Source organism: Telmatherina bonti (assembly GCF_933228915.1).
Source record: "Telmatherina bonti genome assembly, chromosome: 16".
Classification (NCBI taxonomy): Eukaryota; Metazoa; Chordata; class Actinopteri; order Atheriniformes; family Telmatherinidae; genus Telmatherina; species Telmatherina bonti.
Window position 1 is genome coordinate 18,795,727 of NC_136614.1, and position 18,392 is coordinate 18,814,118.

At 37.9% G+C, this 18,392-nt stretch overlaps 1 protein-coding gene across 1 annotated transcript; it reads right to left on the minus strand.

Annotated features, from left to right (window-relative positions):
• Positions 1-3,189: 3,189 nt before the first annotated feature.
• prep (prolyl endopeptidase) lies at positions 3,190-18,149 on the minus strand. Its single transcript, XM_079255334.1, has 14 exons — positions 17,975-18,149; positions 17,587-17,661; positions 15,848-15,981; positions 14,565-14,695; positions 14,081-14,290; positions 13,772-13,893; positions 13,569-13,674; positions 13,130-13,321; positions 12,840-13,037; positions 11,814-11,917; positions 8,928-9,159; positions 7,726-7,857; positions 7,478-7,634; positions 3,190-4,303 (listed from the first exon to the last, which is right to left on the minus strand). Exons 1-14 carry the CDS (start codon positions 18,110-18,112, stop codon positions 4,009-4,011), a joined length of 2,226 nt encoding a protein of 741 aa, XP_079111460.1. The 5' UTR covers positions 18,113-18,149; the 3' UTR covers positions 3,190-4,008.
• Positions 18,150-18,392: the final 243 nt, after the last annotated feature.

The window sequence follows — 18,392 nt, forward strand, 5'->3', positions numbered from 1 at the left end:
TGACTCTGTAACACAAGCTGCGGCGGCGTAAGGGCCGGGCAGATTTGGTTTTAAATGTGTCACATTGGACCAAAAGATTGCTGGAAGGCTGTTGCACAAATCATCTCCAAAACGCTCCATATTGATGAAAGGCATTTTCTCCTGGCAAATCCCGACCTTCCACAAAAGGACTGCTCCAAGCTCAGAGGGATTGCCTTGCATTGCAATGTTGTCTTAAACGACGAGGAAGAAGCTCTTGAAAGTTTAAAGCAGTGCTAGAATGTCAGAAGAAAAATGAAGTTGTTTAAGTTTTCCATTAGCAAAAAATAATGATGCACCCTTTTGCAGATCTTCAGAGCTAAACCATGTGGAATCTATGGCCTCCCCCAACATGCTCCCAGTATTCCCCACCTCTCTTTCCCCCTTGTTGATAAAGATCCATACTCCACATCCCCCACCCAGGCTGTCCACAAAGAGAATTCAGCTACTCAATATGAAAATTGCTTTTCCACTGCAATACTGCAAATATTTTGCTAGAATGAGGGGAGGCAATCATACATGAACTCTCTTATAGGCTTCATTTGATCTCATTGTTTATCTTATGCCTCAGTAACCCCAAAGTTTTTCTACTCATTTGACTGATATGGGGGATTTGTTTTAAATAGCGCCACCTATTGGTTCTGTAAAGACAGTCACTTTCACTGTCTCACGGGGCCCCTGAGTCCTGCATATTTGTAAGACAGACAGACAGACAGACAGACAAATAGATAGATAGATAGATAGATAGATAGATAGATAGAGTAGTCAACATCTGAATCAGATATTTAAACTGGATGGAAAATCTTAAATAGCAAGCATTCAATTTTCAACCAATTCTATAAATTTGACGTGAGAAATGATTTACTTATTAGCCTTCCGCCAATTAATATAGTTCCATTGTCGGCTTTATTGAGTGGCCTTCTCCGGTTGACGCATTAATATTTAAATTAGGTCACAGCTGTGTGTTCATTGGGTATTTTAATGTCAGCCAATCAGAAATTGGGACCCTTTCTGTTGCTTTAAAACATAATCCAACTTTGTAATAAACTGGTTTCAACCGACGCTTCTTTCCACATGAATTGTCTTAGCCTATAATACAGGGTGCGCTTGAGTCAGACTTCAACTAATTCATGATTTATGTTGAGAAACGTTCCACAGCACAGAGAGAATAATACTGAAAAGTTCATCAGAGCAGGCTGTATGCTGGTCCATGTCTCCTTCGAGGGTTCACCGAGCTGCCAAGCGCCATCTACTGGTTACACACCTGTGCGTACGTGCTCGCGCGCACGGATAGTGAGGAAACAACGCGTGAATTCATAGTTTTCTTCCTTTTCTTCCAACTGCTGGAGAACAAGATGAGTCGCTGTTTTCAGGTCATATACAAACTTCAGCACTTTTCTGACGTTGGAGGTGGGCCTCCCCCCCGTGGGGGCTCCGCAAAGCGAGGGGAGGTTCATGAATGGAAGAGGAGATTTATTACATTATTTATCACATAGTTTATCAAAAAGAGTAGAATAGCCTAAATGTGTGAGATCTGGTATAAGAAACAGCCCAGAGAAAGACCAGTCTTTGTGGAATTTTAATGTTTTCTCACTTTCCAGTCAGAAAATTTTAAACTTCTTGAGAGCTATAGGTCTATTTACAATCTGCTCAGCAGTCTGAATTAATACATAAACAGATTTACATGCTGTTCAAATATAATGATCTTATCACCAAGGAATTGGACAAATAAACTTAAGTGGAGAGGGTGTCTTTAAACTTTGTTTAATAAGAGGCCTTCTGTCTCATGGTTGTAGAATTTATAGAATGTTTTCCATAATATTTTTTCTTTAATCAAGTCTATGTAAATTGGGTTTTTTTTTTTTCTGGCACCAAAGTCCATTCAATGTTTTATATTTTCCAAAACCTGCAGAGTTATGTTTGATTAATAAAATCAAAACAGTCCAAAAAGCTGACTAATCACTAACCAATGTAATTTTTCACCATGTACAAGTTTTTTTTTTCCTTTCAAACAAAAATAAAGTGAAAATGAAAAAGTTCTTAAAGTAAACCGTTAATTCTGTAACTCTAAATTAAAACTCAGTGACTGATTGTTTGACTTTAGGTTCTAAATCTAAACTTTGTAGATGACAATACAAATTCAGATGTGAAGACACAAATCCCTCGCAATCTGCTTTTCTGTTGTGGTAGTTTGCTTTGATTGCTTTTATAGTTAACTGAAAATTACTTAAGCTCATAAGAATTTGAACCATCTTAACAACAGTGATTTTATTGAAATGAAATCTCACTTTCATTACTTGTTCATGTAGCATAATAAATAACATGGAATAAATAAAGTTTTATTTTCAGATTTTATCTTTAAAAACATTCACTTAAACTTCCTTAGATCCTTGACGGTAGCAATGGTAAATGTCATCATTTTGTCAGGATTTAGTAGTTTTGCTTCATGTTTTTTACCTTTTCTGAATCAGCTCTCGATGTCTGAAATATTGGATCTTGAAAAAGTCATTGAAAGAGAAGAAAATTGAATAAAAATATATTGACAACAATCAACATGGTATGCAATGTAAATGTCAAAATTAGGTAAAGCCTTTCTGTTATCTTTATATTCCATGATGCATGGAAAACAGCGTTTTATGTAACTGAATAAGCAAATCCAACACTCATAAATGTGTTTGGCTTAATCTCATTAATCCCTTTATTATTATTATTATTATTATAATTTGCATGTTTGAGAAGAAAACCAGGAAATGTAGTTTCCAAAATAAATTAAGAAAGTAACTCACTGTGCTTTGCCAAATATCTTTTCTACAATGAAAGAAATTCCCAAATATAAAACATGCATGTTCAGTAGTCTGAATGGGGCCCTCTGTCAGACCACCCTGATTTTCTGAGTCTGTTGCAGGTTGTGGTTGCTTGCTGAGTGACTGCCCCCTGCTGGAAGACCATTCACTCACAAACCAGCACAGAACAAGCAGCAGTTCCAGCTGCTCACACTCTCACGGACCATTATAACCTTCAACTGTCAGCTGATATTTTGTGTAAATGCTATTAGAATTTATTAAATAATATTTTTATGTGACGAAACTGCGATTCAAGAAGGAGATGAATGTAGGTTTTCAGATAAAACTAAAATCTTTATTTGATTTGCCTCACTTAAGGTCATATATTTTTAGTTTATCAGGTTTGTAAAAACTGGTCACTTTGGCTGTTTTTGTAATAAAGTTCATTTAACATTTTAAACATCAATTAAAGATAATAAATTACTGTTTAAAAAGTTGTTTATTGTTGTTGTGGCATTGTGTTTTGTTCCCTTTAAAAAGGCAAACAATCAGCACAAGTCAAGAGGTAGAAATAATTAGTCTGAATGAAAATTTGGAACCAATATCCACACACACACACACACACACATGCACATCCACACACACATCCACACGCACACACACACACACACATTCTTTTACATACATACAATGCAAACATTTTTTTTGCAAGTTTCCTTGTAGACAATCGGTAATACTGCCCCCTTGCAGAACAATCAGATATGCAAGTGTCAAAACTCAACTTATTGACAAAGCTAGACATACAACAATCTCCATTCTGCATAAAGAACAAATAAATAAACATCATATTGGCGCTCCCAGGTGACATAGCAACAATCCTAAATAAACTTCTTGCCACTTAGACCTCATGACTGTAACAGCTGATTGGCTATTTAATGTAATCATGAATAGCACCGTCCTTCACAAAGAACTACAAACACGGTCCACGACATATGAACTGTATGAGCCGCATGTTTTGTAGTTTTGTGCAGGAGTGATACTGACAGACCAGTGCTAAGAGGGGGCAGGAGGGATTAAACAAACTGACATTAAACAACTTGTACTGGGGAAACGTGTTACGAAGATCTTAATGGATTGGATGAACCGTCTTTTGAAGTCAATTTGACTAAAAGAAAAACAAAAACACACAATTTAACTGAGTTGCATGTTATTTGACCCAAGAGATGTTGAGACAGCGGGCGATGAAGGCGTACGTGTCGGCCACCTCCTGGATGACTTTGCTGGTGGGCTTCCCGGCACCGTGACCTGACTTTGTGTCCACTAGGATGAAGAGTGGATTTGTCTGCTTGGAGCTACGGCCTACAATGTGCTGCAGCGTGGCGATGTATTTGAGGGAGTGGAGAGGCACTACCCGGTCATCGTGGTCCCCTGTCAGCAACAGAACTGCAGGATACTGGACCCCATTGCCTTCTGGGACACAAATGTTATGCAGGGGGGAGTATCTGGAAGAGTAATTGGAAATTATAAATACAGTTGCAACAAACTGGATGACGTCTTTAAATCTAACCATCATTTAAGAACCATTTAGTTAATATTCAGTTTACTTTAATTAAATCACACTGGAAAAGGTACATTCCCAGAACACACTTTGATGAAAACTGCCCTCCTAAACCATAAAACTGTTACAAGATCTGCAAAAAGCAGCTAAACTGATCTGTTCAGCTTGGAATGGCAAAAGAAAGACTCTTCGATCCAAAAACAAAAAAACTTGAACTTATAAAGAGATGTGTTCTGAAGAGACTGCTCTAAAAACAGTTTGGACCAAACATGTCTGCTACTGGTGTCATACTAGCACTTTCTCCATGTCACCGTTAAAGCTTTGATACAACTGACAAAATATGTTGATACAAATATTAAAATGCTACCTCTGCAAAAACCGTTCAACACCTACAGAACAACATTTTTGCTGGAGATGCAGATGAAACATAACAAAAATAAAAGCCTCTGTAAATCTTTCATACAGTTTGTAAATATCTCCATCAATGACAAAGCAGAGCCATTTAAAATCCAATCCTGTCCTGGTGGAGTTTTTTTTTTTTTTTAACTTAAAAGGATACATTATTCAGAGGAGGAAACACTTTGGCACGCATTTACACAATGAAATGTTGGCTGCATTCACAAGTTGTTTAGTTAAATGCATCAAACCAGATTAACCAATTATATTTCTTAACTGCCTTGTCGAACTCTTACACTAAAAAGGAGTTTATTTAAACAAACATTTGTTTAATGGCAGATTAAATGTGCAAGCTCTGCTACCTTATAAAGTTGGGACCTGACTGATGGACAACATTGCTTTTAATTAGTGAAGTCCATTTCTTGGGGGAATGTAGCTATGATTTAAGCCGGAAGAGCTGACATTAAGAACTTATTGTAATTCTTGGTCATTAATGATTCATTTCTCCCCTCTACATGAGCTAGAATTAAAAAGGGGGCATATTTTACAAAGTCAAAGAGCTGAGCTCTTAAATGAAATGGCTGAGTGTCATATTTGTACTTTTTTTATTGGTAATAAAAGCAAACTACACACACTCCAAAAGCAGTGATTCTATACAATATGCCAGGTGATTGAAAATATAGCATGACTTACTGCGATTCATTAACAAATCATTGTATGAAATCTTCAAGGTGTCATTCAAGGCTTGTCTACAAGAGGCCATGCATGTTCTCTTACTTGTAATCATAGTTTTACAGATGGACAGGTGTTTGCTTGTTGGGGTTTTTAGTGTCAGCTTCCAAAACAAACTAAACTGACATTTTGCTTTGTGCATCCAGCTCATCTCCAGACTGGAAAAGAGAAGGAGGAACGCACACCCTCTATGCTTTAAGTAAGTGGAAGGAAAGAGCTCCACTATTCACAAAAAGTTAGGGATATTCAGCTTTTGGGTGAAATTTCACAACAAGCCTAAAATGCATTCAAACCTGTACAGGTGAACTTAATGTGATCTTCTCTAAGCTTTTAAATGCACATGTCCAACTGTTAAATGTTTCAATAAATTTTGCACAAGTTGCTGTTCTTTAACAAGGAGCTTAACGGCAAAAATCACGGCAGGTGTGTGATCCTTGAATTGACCAATAAATGTCCTGGTTCAATTACAGCTGGTGTTTAAACAGTTGTCCTCATCATGCTGTTCACAATTTGACATCATGAGACCAAGACGACACCTAACAATGGAACAACAGTCCCTTGCCATTGCGATGCTTCAAACAGGTCGTTCTCAGACAGAAGTGGCCACTGAGCTTGGAGTGTCACAGAGTGTCATCAGCAGGTTGCAACAGAGATAGAGAGACTGGAAGAGTCACAGAAAGGCCTAGAAGTGGACGTCCTTTGGCCACATCCCGTGCTGATGACCGCTACATTGTGAACACTGCCCTGAGAAACCGGATGATGAATGCCACTCAACTCCAGGCACGTTTAAGAGAGGTGAGAGGCACCCAAGTGTCACGTCAGACCATTCGAAACCGTTTCCATCAGCGTGGTCTGCGTGCTAGACGACCTGCACGGGTACCTGACCACACCACCAGGCACAGGCATCATCGTCTTGCATGGGCCAGGGAGCATTTACGCTGGACGAGGAACCAGTGGGCCTCAGTGCTGTTCTCTGATGAAAGTCGATTCACACTGAGCAGAAATGATGGCCGGCAACGATGTTGGAGACATCAGGGAGAGCGCTATGCATCAGTCACTGTTGTCACCAGGCGAGCTTTTGGTGGTGGCGGTGTTACAGTGTGGGCAGGGGTGTCCACCTGGTACAGAACTGCCCTACACTTTGTGAATGGTACAGTGACAAGCCCATACTACCTGAATAACATCATTAATCCAGTGATTGTGCCCCTACATGAACAGCACAGGCCTAATTTCATCTTCATGGACGACAATGCTCCTGCTCATCGAGGCCGCATCATCAGGGAACGGCTGTTGGAGACTGGTGTACCTCAAATGGAATGGCCTGCACTCTCTCCAGACCTGAATCCCATTGAAAACCTGTGGGATCAGCTGAGCCGTCGTGTAGAGGCTCGAGACCCTGCACCCCAGAACCTCAGTGACCTGAGGGCTGCCCTTCAAGAAGAGTGGGATGCCATGCCTCAGCAGGCAATAAGTTGCCTTGTGAACAGCATGAGACGTCGTTGTCAAGCTGTAATTGATGCTCAAAGGCACATGAAGAGATATTGAGACGTTCAAATGTTTTGTTGTGGTGTAACTACCATTGTTGTTACCTTTTGTGTTGAATGAATTTTTTGAGATGAGGAAATCAGTAGTGCATCCTTCTACTTAAATGTCTTACTTTTATATTATATCACTGTAGCATGAACATATTGCATTTTCCATAAATTTCACCTGAAAGCCAAATATCCCTAACTTTTTGTGAGTAGTGTATGTGAAGAAAAAGAAAAACTATGATGTTCAGTATTGAAACTTCATCAGTAAGCACTGATTAAAAGGACTGACATAGGACTTTTTTCTTTGTCCGTTTATGCGGAAAAAGTCAACCATTTCAATAGGCTGCAATTACATGGAACAGATGAGAAAAAATCTCATTAAGTAACATATGTAATGTCAATAAAGCACACGTAATTTTAATATGAAAAAACCCACACTCTATTCAGAGAGCACTTACTTTATAAGCCATTCAAACTGTTCTTTTGTCTCTGAACAGCCAAAGTCTGTGGTCCAAGCGTGGCCGATAGTGAACTTGTGGAACTTCAGCATGTCCATGACGCCTACCTGGGCGACGGCACAGCCGAACAGCTCAGGTCGCTGATTCACACAAGCCGCTAAGGGAAAGAACAGACAGTCAGACATGTCCCACAATTAATACTGTTTCATATTTAAGTAGTCTGAATTATTCTTCAGGAGGATACATACCCACGAGTAGCCCACCATTAGATCCTCCATTTATAGTCAGTTTGGAAGGAGACGTGTATCCCTCCTTGATGAGATATTCAGCTGCACACTGGAAGTCTGTGAAGCAGTTCTGCTTGTGTGCCAGCATCCCAGCTGAAGATAAAACCAGGTATTTTGTATTGGAATTATTTAAAGATCCACCATCAAAGTATGTCAGAATACATATACTGTAAATAAATTGTGCTGTAAATAATAATATGCATCTAATAAGCTCTTTTTTAAAAACATAAAATTATTTATAAATATCAAGTTAAAAATAAACAAAAACTTACCCATTATAAAAATCCATAATATATCCGAAAAACAATCATAGTAAACAATTTTAATTTATGGGACAAAATTGAGTAGTTAGCATGTCAGAACAAGCAACACTTGTTCAGTCTAAACCCTGTTGGCTTCTTAGAGCCCTGCAAACGTGTGTCTGCATTGGTTGCATAACAAAAATCCTTAACTTTTCATGGAATGAGAGAGAAGCCGACAGAAACAAACATGCCATCATAAATCAAACATGAGGGAAACTTGTGGTTTCCCAGCACAAGTTTAGACTTGACACAGTAGCGCACTAAAACGAAAAAGTCAAAGATATCTAAAATGTATAGCTTGTTTTGTCATGTGGGGAAACTCGATGCAGACTGATAGCAAAGAGATTAAATAAGGTATAAACTTTCCATTAGAACTGTATCCCAAACCATGAGACTGTTACTCTATGCAAATATGCAATTTAGGGTTCTGTTTATCATAATGCACCTCTGTGAATGCTTGACCAAAACTGATATCCATACAGCTTGTGATGTCTAATATCTTGCTCATATGGACACATCTAGTTAACCTTTCAGCAGAGCATCAAACTCTAAATGACATTGTGCAGTGAAGGTAAACATCCAAGAGAAAAACAAGAAAAACTACATTAAGTGGAGATGAATGGGCATAATTCGACAAATAGAAGGAACATTTTATTTTCTGCCACTTTTAACTTGTTACACTGAATACAATTAAAGAAAAAAAAAGTTGTTCCAGCAACACTTCATCTTAGTTTTTTTTTTTTTTTTTTTTTTAAGTATTTTTTTTTTTATAGAGCAAAAATGAATGACAGAGGAAATCAGACACATATTTAATGGATGGTTTTTTTTTGGTTTTCTTTAAATACACGTGAAGCCTCCTACCTTTGTGCCAGGTCTCTCCATACTCTCCTCCCCCTCTGATATTGGCAACTGCCAGAACTCCTCCCAGATGTCTGACAAAGATTAGTCGGGAAACGCTGTAGCTTGGTGTGATGGAGATGTTAAAGCCCCCGTAGCCGTACAGAAAACCTGGATGGGAGCCGTCCAATTTGATTCCCTTCTTGTGAACAATGAACATGGGTATCTGGGTGCCATCCTTTGAGGGATAGAAGATCTGAACAAACAGGAAGACAGATTGTCATGGAAACCTCAGGGGCTGAAAACAGAATTATGAATTGGACGAGTACAATACAGTTTACATCATTCACATCTATCCTTGTGTCGCAGTCAGAAGATAAAAGATAACAAAGGAGCACTGATAAAATGTTTTCCTCAGGGCCTTGCACATTTTCACATTTACACCGTTATTTCTAGCAGAATTCACTTCAGCAGAAATACAACATTAATCTGTTTCTGAACCTCCACTTGCAAAGGCAGGGCTCCTGAGTTGGCTGAAATTTCACTCTTTCTGATGGCAGAACAGGACCTGAACCTGCTTTTAGTTCATTTGGAAATAAGGGAAAATGGATTCTTAGTAATTTATTATTAAATATGTGATAGACTATAGAATACGTTGTCATTCATTCATTCATTTTCTGAACCGCTTAATCCAATTCAATTCAAATATGTTGTGTAAGAATACGTTGTGTTATTGAAAAATTTAGACGCTTCTGGAAAAAAGGAAATGTAGCAAAGGACAAAATGAAAAGTTAATCAATGATACCTTTTTCTTAACGAAAGAATCCATGTCAGTTTCTTCCGTGATAACATGCCTTGCTGAATTTGTCAAACGACCTTTGAAAATGCTGAATAATCAGTTTGACATAAACATATCAAATAGCTCTATGTAACTTGATTTATTGCTAAATCATCAGAAATTTATACCACTGATGTGCAATATCCCAGTGCTGCGGATCATCCATCATCTCCAGTGTTGCAGATGGACTCAGTGTCAACATGTCACTAAACCTATAAACTATTTTAGCTAAATTTGATTCCATTTATCATAAAATGTTTAAAGCATCCATTATTCAGTATGAACATTTAGTTTACACGTATCAGTCAAATTCCAAATTGTTGCCATTTCACTTTATTTCCTAATGAATTCATACAATTCGTACATGTAGTTGATTTCTGCATACATTCTGATTTACTTGCATGGACACATATTTCTAAAATTTTTCAGATTTGAGATTCAGAACTTATTGTGCAAATAAACACTAAACAGAGTTCTTTAAAGTCGAGTGTTTATGTGCTGGAAATGTGTTGGACATTTAACAGGAATTAAACTCTTGGCATGTAAAATGTGGCCTGGCTGCTAAAATTATAGCAAAAGCAAAAGGAAACTTTTGTTTTCCCCAAATTAGAATGGAACAATGCAACAATATCTAGTTGAGATGTTCAAGAACCTTCAATGCTAAGACTTTTAAAAGAATATAGAAAAAGACAGAAAAAGTATAAAAAAGTATTGCTGCTACCATGTTTCTACACTTCAGACACTCCTGATCTGGGAACCTCTTTTAACTAAAGTAGAATTCAGTTATCCTGGACAAGAGAAGAAAGAAGGGTTCAACCCATGTCTCTGTCAAAGCATCCTGACCTAATTGGTTTCAAGTTGTTGCTCCTTACTCAGGAAAACCTACAACAGTATTATAATTTCACCCGAGTAGTTTAATAAAGTATCATTTAATTTCAACTTACTTCAACCTAAGTCAGCAGCAACTAATGAAGACTTACAAAGACTCACATCACATTACATGGTGGCATTCTGAGTGAGTGCAGCTGCAACGAACCATGGCAGTGCACGATGACAGCAAAAGCAGACCTTGTAGTGCTACATTAGCACTTACAAATCTAAAAGGCGTTACCTTAAAAGACCAGACTCATTGTTATGTTTTGTTATGCTATGTTGTTATTAAGTTCTGGTTTAGAAAATGAAGATGTTTCAGTGGAGATGTTGTCTGTGCCACAAAGTAATTTATTTTTTAAACAGAATACCATTTCTAATGGTAAAAGCAACAGAAAAAGCACTGCAAACAGCACTGGACTGATTTAATGTGCATACACATCAACAATAAATTATATATTTACTTTTGTTGAACTAATGGCAGCATTAGTAGATGAAGTAAAAGGTCATGTAGAAAAAAAATCTACCCGAGTCATGATCACAGCTGGTTAGATACCAGTCACCACACATCTGCAAAACCTAATCCAGCTGCATATTTTATAAAAAGACAAGAACCCTGAAGAAACTGGACATGGAAATCCACCTATTTATACAAATCAGATAAAAACCATGACATTATGTATATTATTATGTATATTTGTACTATAACTGTCCAGTTGACAACATTATTTTAATATATTTTTTTCATTTCATTGTAATTTAATTTACCCTACCCCCCATTAATATGGTTCAAAATGTGCTCCGAATAATCTGGACTGACTTGGTGTGACTTGATTCAGATTTAATCTGACTGGATATTTAGTCTGATTAGAGGGGTCCATACAAAGACAGCTACTGACTTGTGCAGTGAGGATGAGTCAGTAGAACCCAGCGCGCTTATCCCGTCACAAGGTCATCTTCACCACCAGCCTCACTCATACCCTCCTTTGCTAAAAGCTGAAGCAAAGCCCCACACAGCTTGTGCACAAAACTGTCAGTTTGCAGTTTTAAACTTCAGGCAAGTTGGTTGAGGTTGCTGTTGCTATCTGTCAGTCACCTAGTTGGGTTTTTAAAGCCAGAAGATGTGTATGGGTTGAACCTGACACAGCAAGAACAACGAAAATACAACTCGAAAGAAAAAAAAACAAAAACCATCTGCTTACCTGAGTGGTCTGGTATTCAGAGGGGTTGAAGCCTTTGACTGTGACCTCTCTGAAGATGTGTGGTTGTAGCGGCTCCTTGGTTAAGTCACAGTGGTAAATGATGGCTAGATGGAGAAAAAAAAGGTTGATTTTATTTGTTTCTGAAAAGTGTTAATATAATTTATTGCAATATGTTTCCTAAATTCTTAAAAACCTCACAGTCTTGTTTTATGCAAACTACACACAAAAACAACTGTACTGGGAACTGCAGTGGACAAAGCACCAACATGCAATGCACACATTGTAAAGCACAGTTAATTCCACAGGGTTTTCAAGATTTGTAACTAAATTTACAGTGGATTTTGTGCTCAAAGTTTTCCTGCATTCCCCTGCCAAACAAATTATACTGTGCATTTAGGCAAAGTGACCAGATGGTGGCCATTCCTCAGCCTGCTGGAGGTGTGCCAAAATGTGCACAGAAAATAATAATAATAAAAAATTCCAAGAAAGATAGTAGGCTAAAGTGAAGCTTAGCTGCTATGCAAATTAAAAAATTTCTTACTCTTCTATTTATTTAACTTAAGTCTCAAAAACTTAATAATTACGTCAGACTTTTGCACTGTCTGTGATTCTGAACAATGAAAAATCTTACGTAACCATAGTTACTTTAGGTAGGAGTTTACAAGATGAGGACTGATTCAAGCAGTGCAATTGCAATACCGAGTCACTGTGTATCATACTGGTACAAAAAACAACCAGGTCCTTTGTTTTTAGTAGATTAGCCTTTCCTTATTACGAGCAGGTCATTTTGGTTGTGATCCCACTCCAATTAGCACTTTTCTTAATTGATTAGTTTGGCCATTAGTGAAATGAGCTGGCTGCATCTGAGTTAATTGATCAGCATAATGTTTATCCAAGAATCGGGCTCTCTAAATAATTTGCCTGACCTTGGCTTTGAAAGTTTCAAAACTAACTTAAAGTCAAACAACGTTAAATCTCAACAAACGAGTGTGTCGATCAGTAATACATCATTTTAGCGATCTTTACCTGGGGATAGAAAAGAAGTGAAGTAATAGAAGATCTCAGAATCCCTTTTTCGTCCTGTGAAACCCACCACTGAGCCAACATCAAGCGGAAAAGTCCTCAGCTCCTCCCCTGAGCTCAGGCGGTACATCTTCAACACATTCTTCACATCATGGAGGAAACACACAAACAGATAGCTGGAGTATGTGCAGGTGGCAAACACTGCAGGAAAGACATAACAAAGAAAACATCAAGTGTTGCGCCATCACATGAATTTTTGTCAGACACATCACGTAAAGATTTCAGCAGCTTACCAATAACATCCTTGTCATGTTGAGGAATGAGCTCCTTCCAGTTGCTCTGATCAGGAGAAGCGAAATCGATGTTGATGAGTCTGTAACGCGGGGCATCCAAGTTGGTTTTGAAAGTGAACAATGTACCCTCGTTGGTCACGTATTCATACTCGGCGTCAAAGTTGTCAATTAACTTCACCCATGGCAGAAGTCCTAAACATACAAAGTTTATCATAAGTGTTGATAAAAAGCAATTAACAACATCTGAGAAAAAAAAGCAAGAGAAAGTGGTTCTTGGATCTGACAGTGTTGATCCAAGAGATGAGAATTTATTTACTACATATAGAAACATGGGGATTAAAATAACAAGTGAGATTTTTCCTTAAAAAGGTCTTAAAGACTTTCTGGGTACACAATATTTTATTTTACAATTTTACTTGACAAGAATAAAAAGGCACACCTGTAATACCCTGAGGAGTTTTCTGGAGGTCACAATACCACAGTCTGTTGACAGGATCACAACCCTCTCTAATTGACAACAGCACATAGCGCCCATCATCTGACACCTGCAATAAATATGTTATCACTAAACCATACCTTGAATAGAAATCAACAACAGTCTGTTAAAGCCATTTATTTTGAGAGAAGAGACCACCAGCATACCTCAGCCCCACTCATCCATTTGGGGTGATCAGGAAACTCAGCACACAGCACATCCTCAGACTGCGGAGTTCCCAAAACATGAAAGTACAGCTTCTGATGCAGGTTAGTGGAAGTCTCGGTGCCTGACAAGTGAAACACATTTTAGTTTGCCAAATAAAAAAAAGCAAAGAAACTTTCAGAATAAATCAGAGATGCTTAGAAAAAAGTTTTTTTTTGTTACAAGAACTGATTTCTTAGTATTGTCTAATTAATGGCTTATAAAGCTAGAAAGGTTTATGTCAGAAGTGTGTCGATGTATTTCTGTCTTACCGTCACTTTTACCCTCTTGATCGGGATAAGAGTTGTAGAAGAGACCCTTCCCATCATGAGTCCAAGACATACAACTGAACTTGACCCGCTCCAGGTGATCCTCCAGAGGCACGGCACCTTCAACTCGAAGGAAGCGGATCTCCACCCAGTCAGACCCACTGGCACTGGTGCCATATGCCAGGTACTCCCCATCCTCAGAGAATGCGTAACCTTGGTTTCAGTAATTACAGGAAAAGCAAAAGAATATTGACAAGGGGGGCTGGAGAGGCTTTAAGCTAATTGACCAATCAGTGTGATGGCTATTAGATTATGTTTAGCCAGTTTTACCAAATCAAACAATTATTCAGTCTGAATAGGTACGACAAAGGCCCTGCAATGAAATGAAATGTGTGCTTACAATTCGAAGGGTCAACTCTGAACAGATACAATAATACTTTTACAGTGGAGTAATAAAAGACATTTGCAGTTTGCTTTATGTTAATACCTCGTAGAGCGACAGTCCCATCATCAGAGAAAGTATTGGGATCCAAGAAGACTGTGGGCTCTGCATCTAGACTCTCCTGCACATACATTACACTCTGGTTCTGGAGGCCTGTATTGTAGAAGTGAAAGTATCTGAAAATAAAGTGAGACATTAGAAATCCTGAAAATTTTTCTAAGCATATTTGTAAGCATGTGCTCCCTCAAATGTGATCTGTAAAATTAACCTGGCCAGTAAGGATATGGGATCCAGTAGCACCAGGACCAAGAATTTTTGCTGGATTTGAAAAATAGACATTCATGACTGCCACCACAGATAGTTTGGTCTGGACTAAATATGGTCACAGAATTGTTTAGTCCCTGAAGAGATGAGTCTTAAAGGGTGAAAACAAGAGATGAATATCATCATGAGCCACAAAGGCTTTAAAATTAAAGAACATTGTAAGCCAAAAATAAATACTGACAAGCACATGAGATCCAGATGCTTAAACTTTTATAGCCTGACATAAGAAAAACTGGGGAGAAAAGTCCATTTTTTTTATCTCAGGTCTTGGCTCTTTAACAATATAAGATTTTTTTCCCCCCTCATTTATTACCATGTCACAGGTGGGCATCAATTGTGCAGTCATTATCATATTGTGGTCATTATTATGTGTTTGACAGGTGGTCAAATTATTTTAGTCAAATTATTTTAGTCTAATCTTCAGCCTCCTGGTGCAGGAGCCACTAGGGTGCAGGAGACAAGCATCAGATTGTGTACAACAGGGGTTTGAGCAAAGCTTTTTCAGTACAGTTATGCAAAAAGTCTCAGAAATTGTATGTATCAGATGTAGTTTTATCTCCTAAAAAGTAAGCAATTTCCAGCATGCATCTGCAAGTGGACCATAATGATGAAAGAAATAGTGGACTCATTTCACAACAGACATGTCCTGATGTTCTCTGCAATTTACACAAATAGTCAATATCCAATGTTGAGGATCTTAACAACAATATATTTTTCCTGTTACGGTAAAACTATATTAGCAGTAAACACCTATCCAAGCAGATTTTAGGCAACAGGCAGGGTAAGATTGCAGGTTCAATACAACATAAGCACAGAAAGACTAACAACTATGCATACACACATAAAAACAAGCATGTCGTTGAGCTACATGCTAACACAAGAGCACAAAGTTAAAAAAAACAGACAGAGAAAACATGCCAACTTGTTGCATTCAGTTGTTACCACTGCATGCTGTCCATGCCTTTACATTACATAAGTCAGTACAGATTGTGCTGCAGCTTCACCTGCTTCCTCTCTTAAAGGGACAGCTATACTTGGGGTAGTCGTACAGCTCGGTCATGCGCTCCTTGAACAGGTCCCGTACTTCACAACGCTCTAAAAACGGCAACGTCAGCTGGTTTTGAGCACTGACAAAGGCCTGGTTGAAGAAAATCAACAAAGAGACATTTATAAATCAAAATATTATATCTTGAGTTCCCATCAAAAAGCCAAATATCCCGAGTTATCAATAAATGCACAACCAGAAACCAGAGGGGATCATGTTGTCAAATCTGACAATATGCAAATTGAAGCTCAGGAAGTCTTTCAAGCCATCTCAGATTTAGACAACAACAAAGCATGTAGCCCAGATGAATAGTTGTCATTACATTCAAATGGAAAATTTGAAAGAAGCATTTCTTCTTGCAATTTATTTGACAGGATTTATGTATCATGGTGCCTTACCAAACCACATGTTCTCTGTTACTTTAGTTCCTATCATCAAGGACAAAGTGGGCAGGTTGGGGAGTATTGATAATTATCGGCCAACTGCTCTAGCCCATGTGTTGTCGAAGGTCTTGGAGAGAATTTTTCTTGACAGATTGTCTGTATATCTATGCATCTCCCATAACCAGTTTGGTTTTAAGTCTAAACTTAGTACTGATTTATGTATTCATGTACTGAAGGGGATGCTGGAAAAATATAGAAGTAAGAACTCTACCATATTAATTGGTTTTACTGTTACTTCAAAAGGCATTTGACCGTATTAATCATTCCAAATTATTTTAAAATTACATCAGAGGGGATCGCCTCACATGTTTATAAAAATCTTGACCTATTGGTACTTTAATCCGAGCATGTGGGTTAAATGGAGAAGTAATTTTTCTACACTATTCAGGACAATCACTTATTGTTTGTCTCTTTATTGTTTTATGGATTATCTCTGACTAGTTAAGAAACTGCAAAACAGGCTGTATGATTGGCAGTGTACTTAGCAGCCATCATTTGTATGACAATAATTTGGTCATCGTTTCAAATATGTTTTCATTATGGTTTAAACTTTGATGTGAACTATTTTACTAAAAATGGTTCTGTTGTGATTTGCAGAGTAAACAGGGATATATTCCTCATCTTTCCATCTTTTTATCTACCAGGACAAGAACATCCTGCTTGGTCTAAAACTAAGTGTTTGGGTCACATCATCATAGATGATATGACTGATGATGACATTAATAGACAGCGTGGTATTTAATATATGCAGGCCAGTGTGTTGACCAGAAGATTTTGCTGGTGTTCAGAGAAAGTTAAAGTGAGTTATGTTTTTTGGACTTTTTTTGTTTTTATACTGCACCTTTGTGGAGTAACTTCAAAAAGGCCACTATCCATAATTGTCAGGTTGCATATAATGGTTTTCTGCATATTTTACATGGGAAACCAAGATAGAACTTGTGAACCTTTTTGTAACATACACCTTATCACATTTCATGCTCTTTTGAGATGATATATGTTTAAATTCACGTCAACTCTTTAGATCTTGTGATGTGATTACAATGATGTTCATTCAGCCTGCACTCAGTACTGTGAGATATCAGTCTACTATATAAAAATACTGACAGGACTAGTAAATATCAGTTAATCCTTGTGAGAAGTGAAGTGACACAATCATCATTTATGTTTTATAAACAGACTGGCAACGTTCCCCAGTGTTTAATAAAGGAAACTCTAATTGAAATGTAAGGGGGAAATGCTAGTGGTTAGGGTTTACCTGTGTTTTTTCACTGTCTGGGTCTTCCAGCCAGCTGTATGGATCAGGTACTTTAAAGCCATGGTAATCATCCACCTGTGACAAGTGACACAGTAATGACAGTAATTCAGACGTGAGGCAGCTTGGTGTGGCCACGTTCACCGTTTAGTTAAAAAAAAAAATGTCGGGCGACATGTTAGGTAGAGAGACTTAAATAATTAGTACGATGTTACTGCTTATTTTTAATGTGCAATCCGTGCACTTATAAAGCAGACTAGGTTGCAAGACGTGGCTAAGCTAACTAGCGTGCTAACAAAGCAGACGTTCTTTTCAATGAATGAAACCCATGATGAGTGGGCATCTCTGCTAAGTAGCAGGCTAGGCTAGTACGTAAGTCATATCTACTTACAACTGCCTCGTCACGGCAAGCTTCTGGATACTGGAAAGCCATTTTAGAGGTCAATTTTCGGGAAAGGCGAAACAAACAGAGTTCACTCGGTGAGTGTAACAGTGGTTTGGAAATTACTCTGAGGAACCTGTAAAACATTAACTTAAATCGCTGAGGCTTTTTGTCAGAGGCGGTACCCTGCTCACACACAGCCAACAAGCACTGTGTGCTCAACTAATATTTCACACTGCCCCCTGTTGTCCAAAAACAATATTACAACTCCTGAAGACGCTATGATAAATGCTAGTGCACACCTTTTGACATATAACCAATTTAGAAGCAACTTTATAATAATAATAATAATAATAACAACAACAACAACAATAGATATTATTATTAATATTAATCATAATAATCATAACTATTATTTTATTATTAT

Bases quoted from the DNA above. Each gene is read 5' to 3' on its own strand.
- prep (XM_079255334.1), bottom strand. From the start codon at position 18,112: ATGTTTTACAGGTTCCTCAGAGTAATTTCCAAACCACTGTTACACTCA. The intron at 13,894-14,080 runs GTAAGACAGAAA...TTCACTTGTCAG, and splicing joins TCAAGAGGGTAAAAGTGACG to GCACCGAGACTTCCACTAAC. The intron at 13,322-13,568 runs GTGTGCCTTTTT...TTGTATGTTTAG, and splicing joins AACTCCTCAGGGTATTACAG to GACTTCTGCCATGGGTGAAG.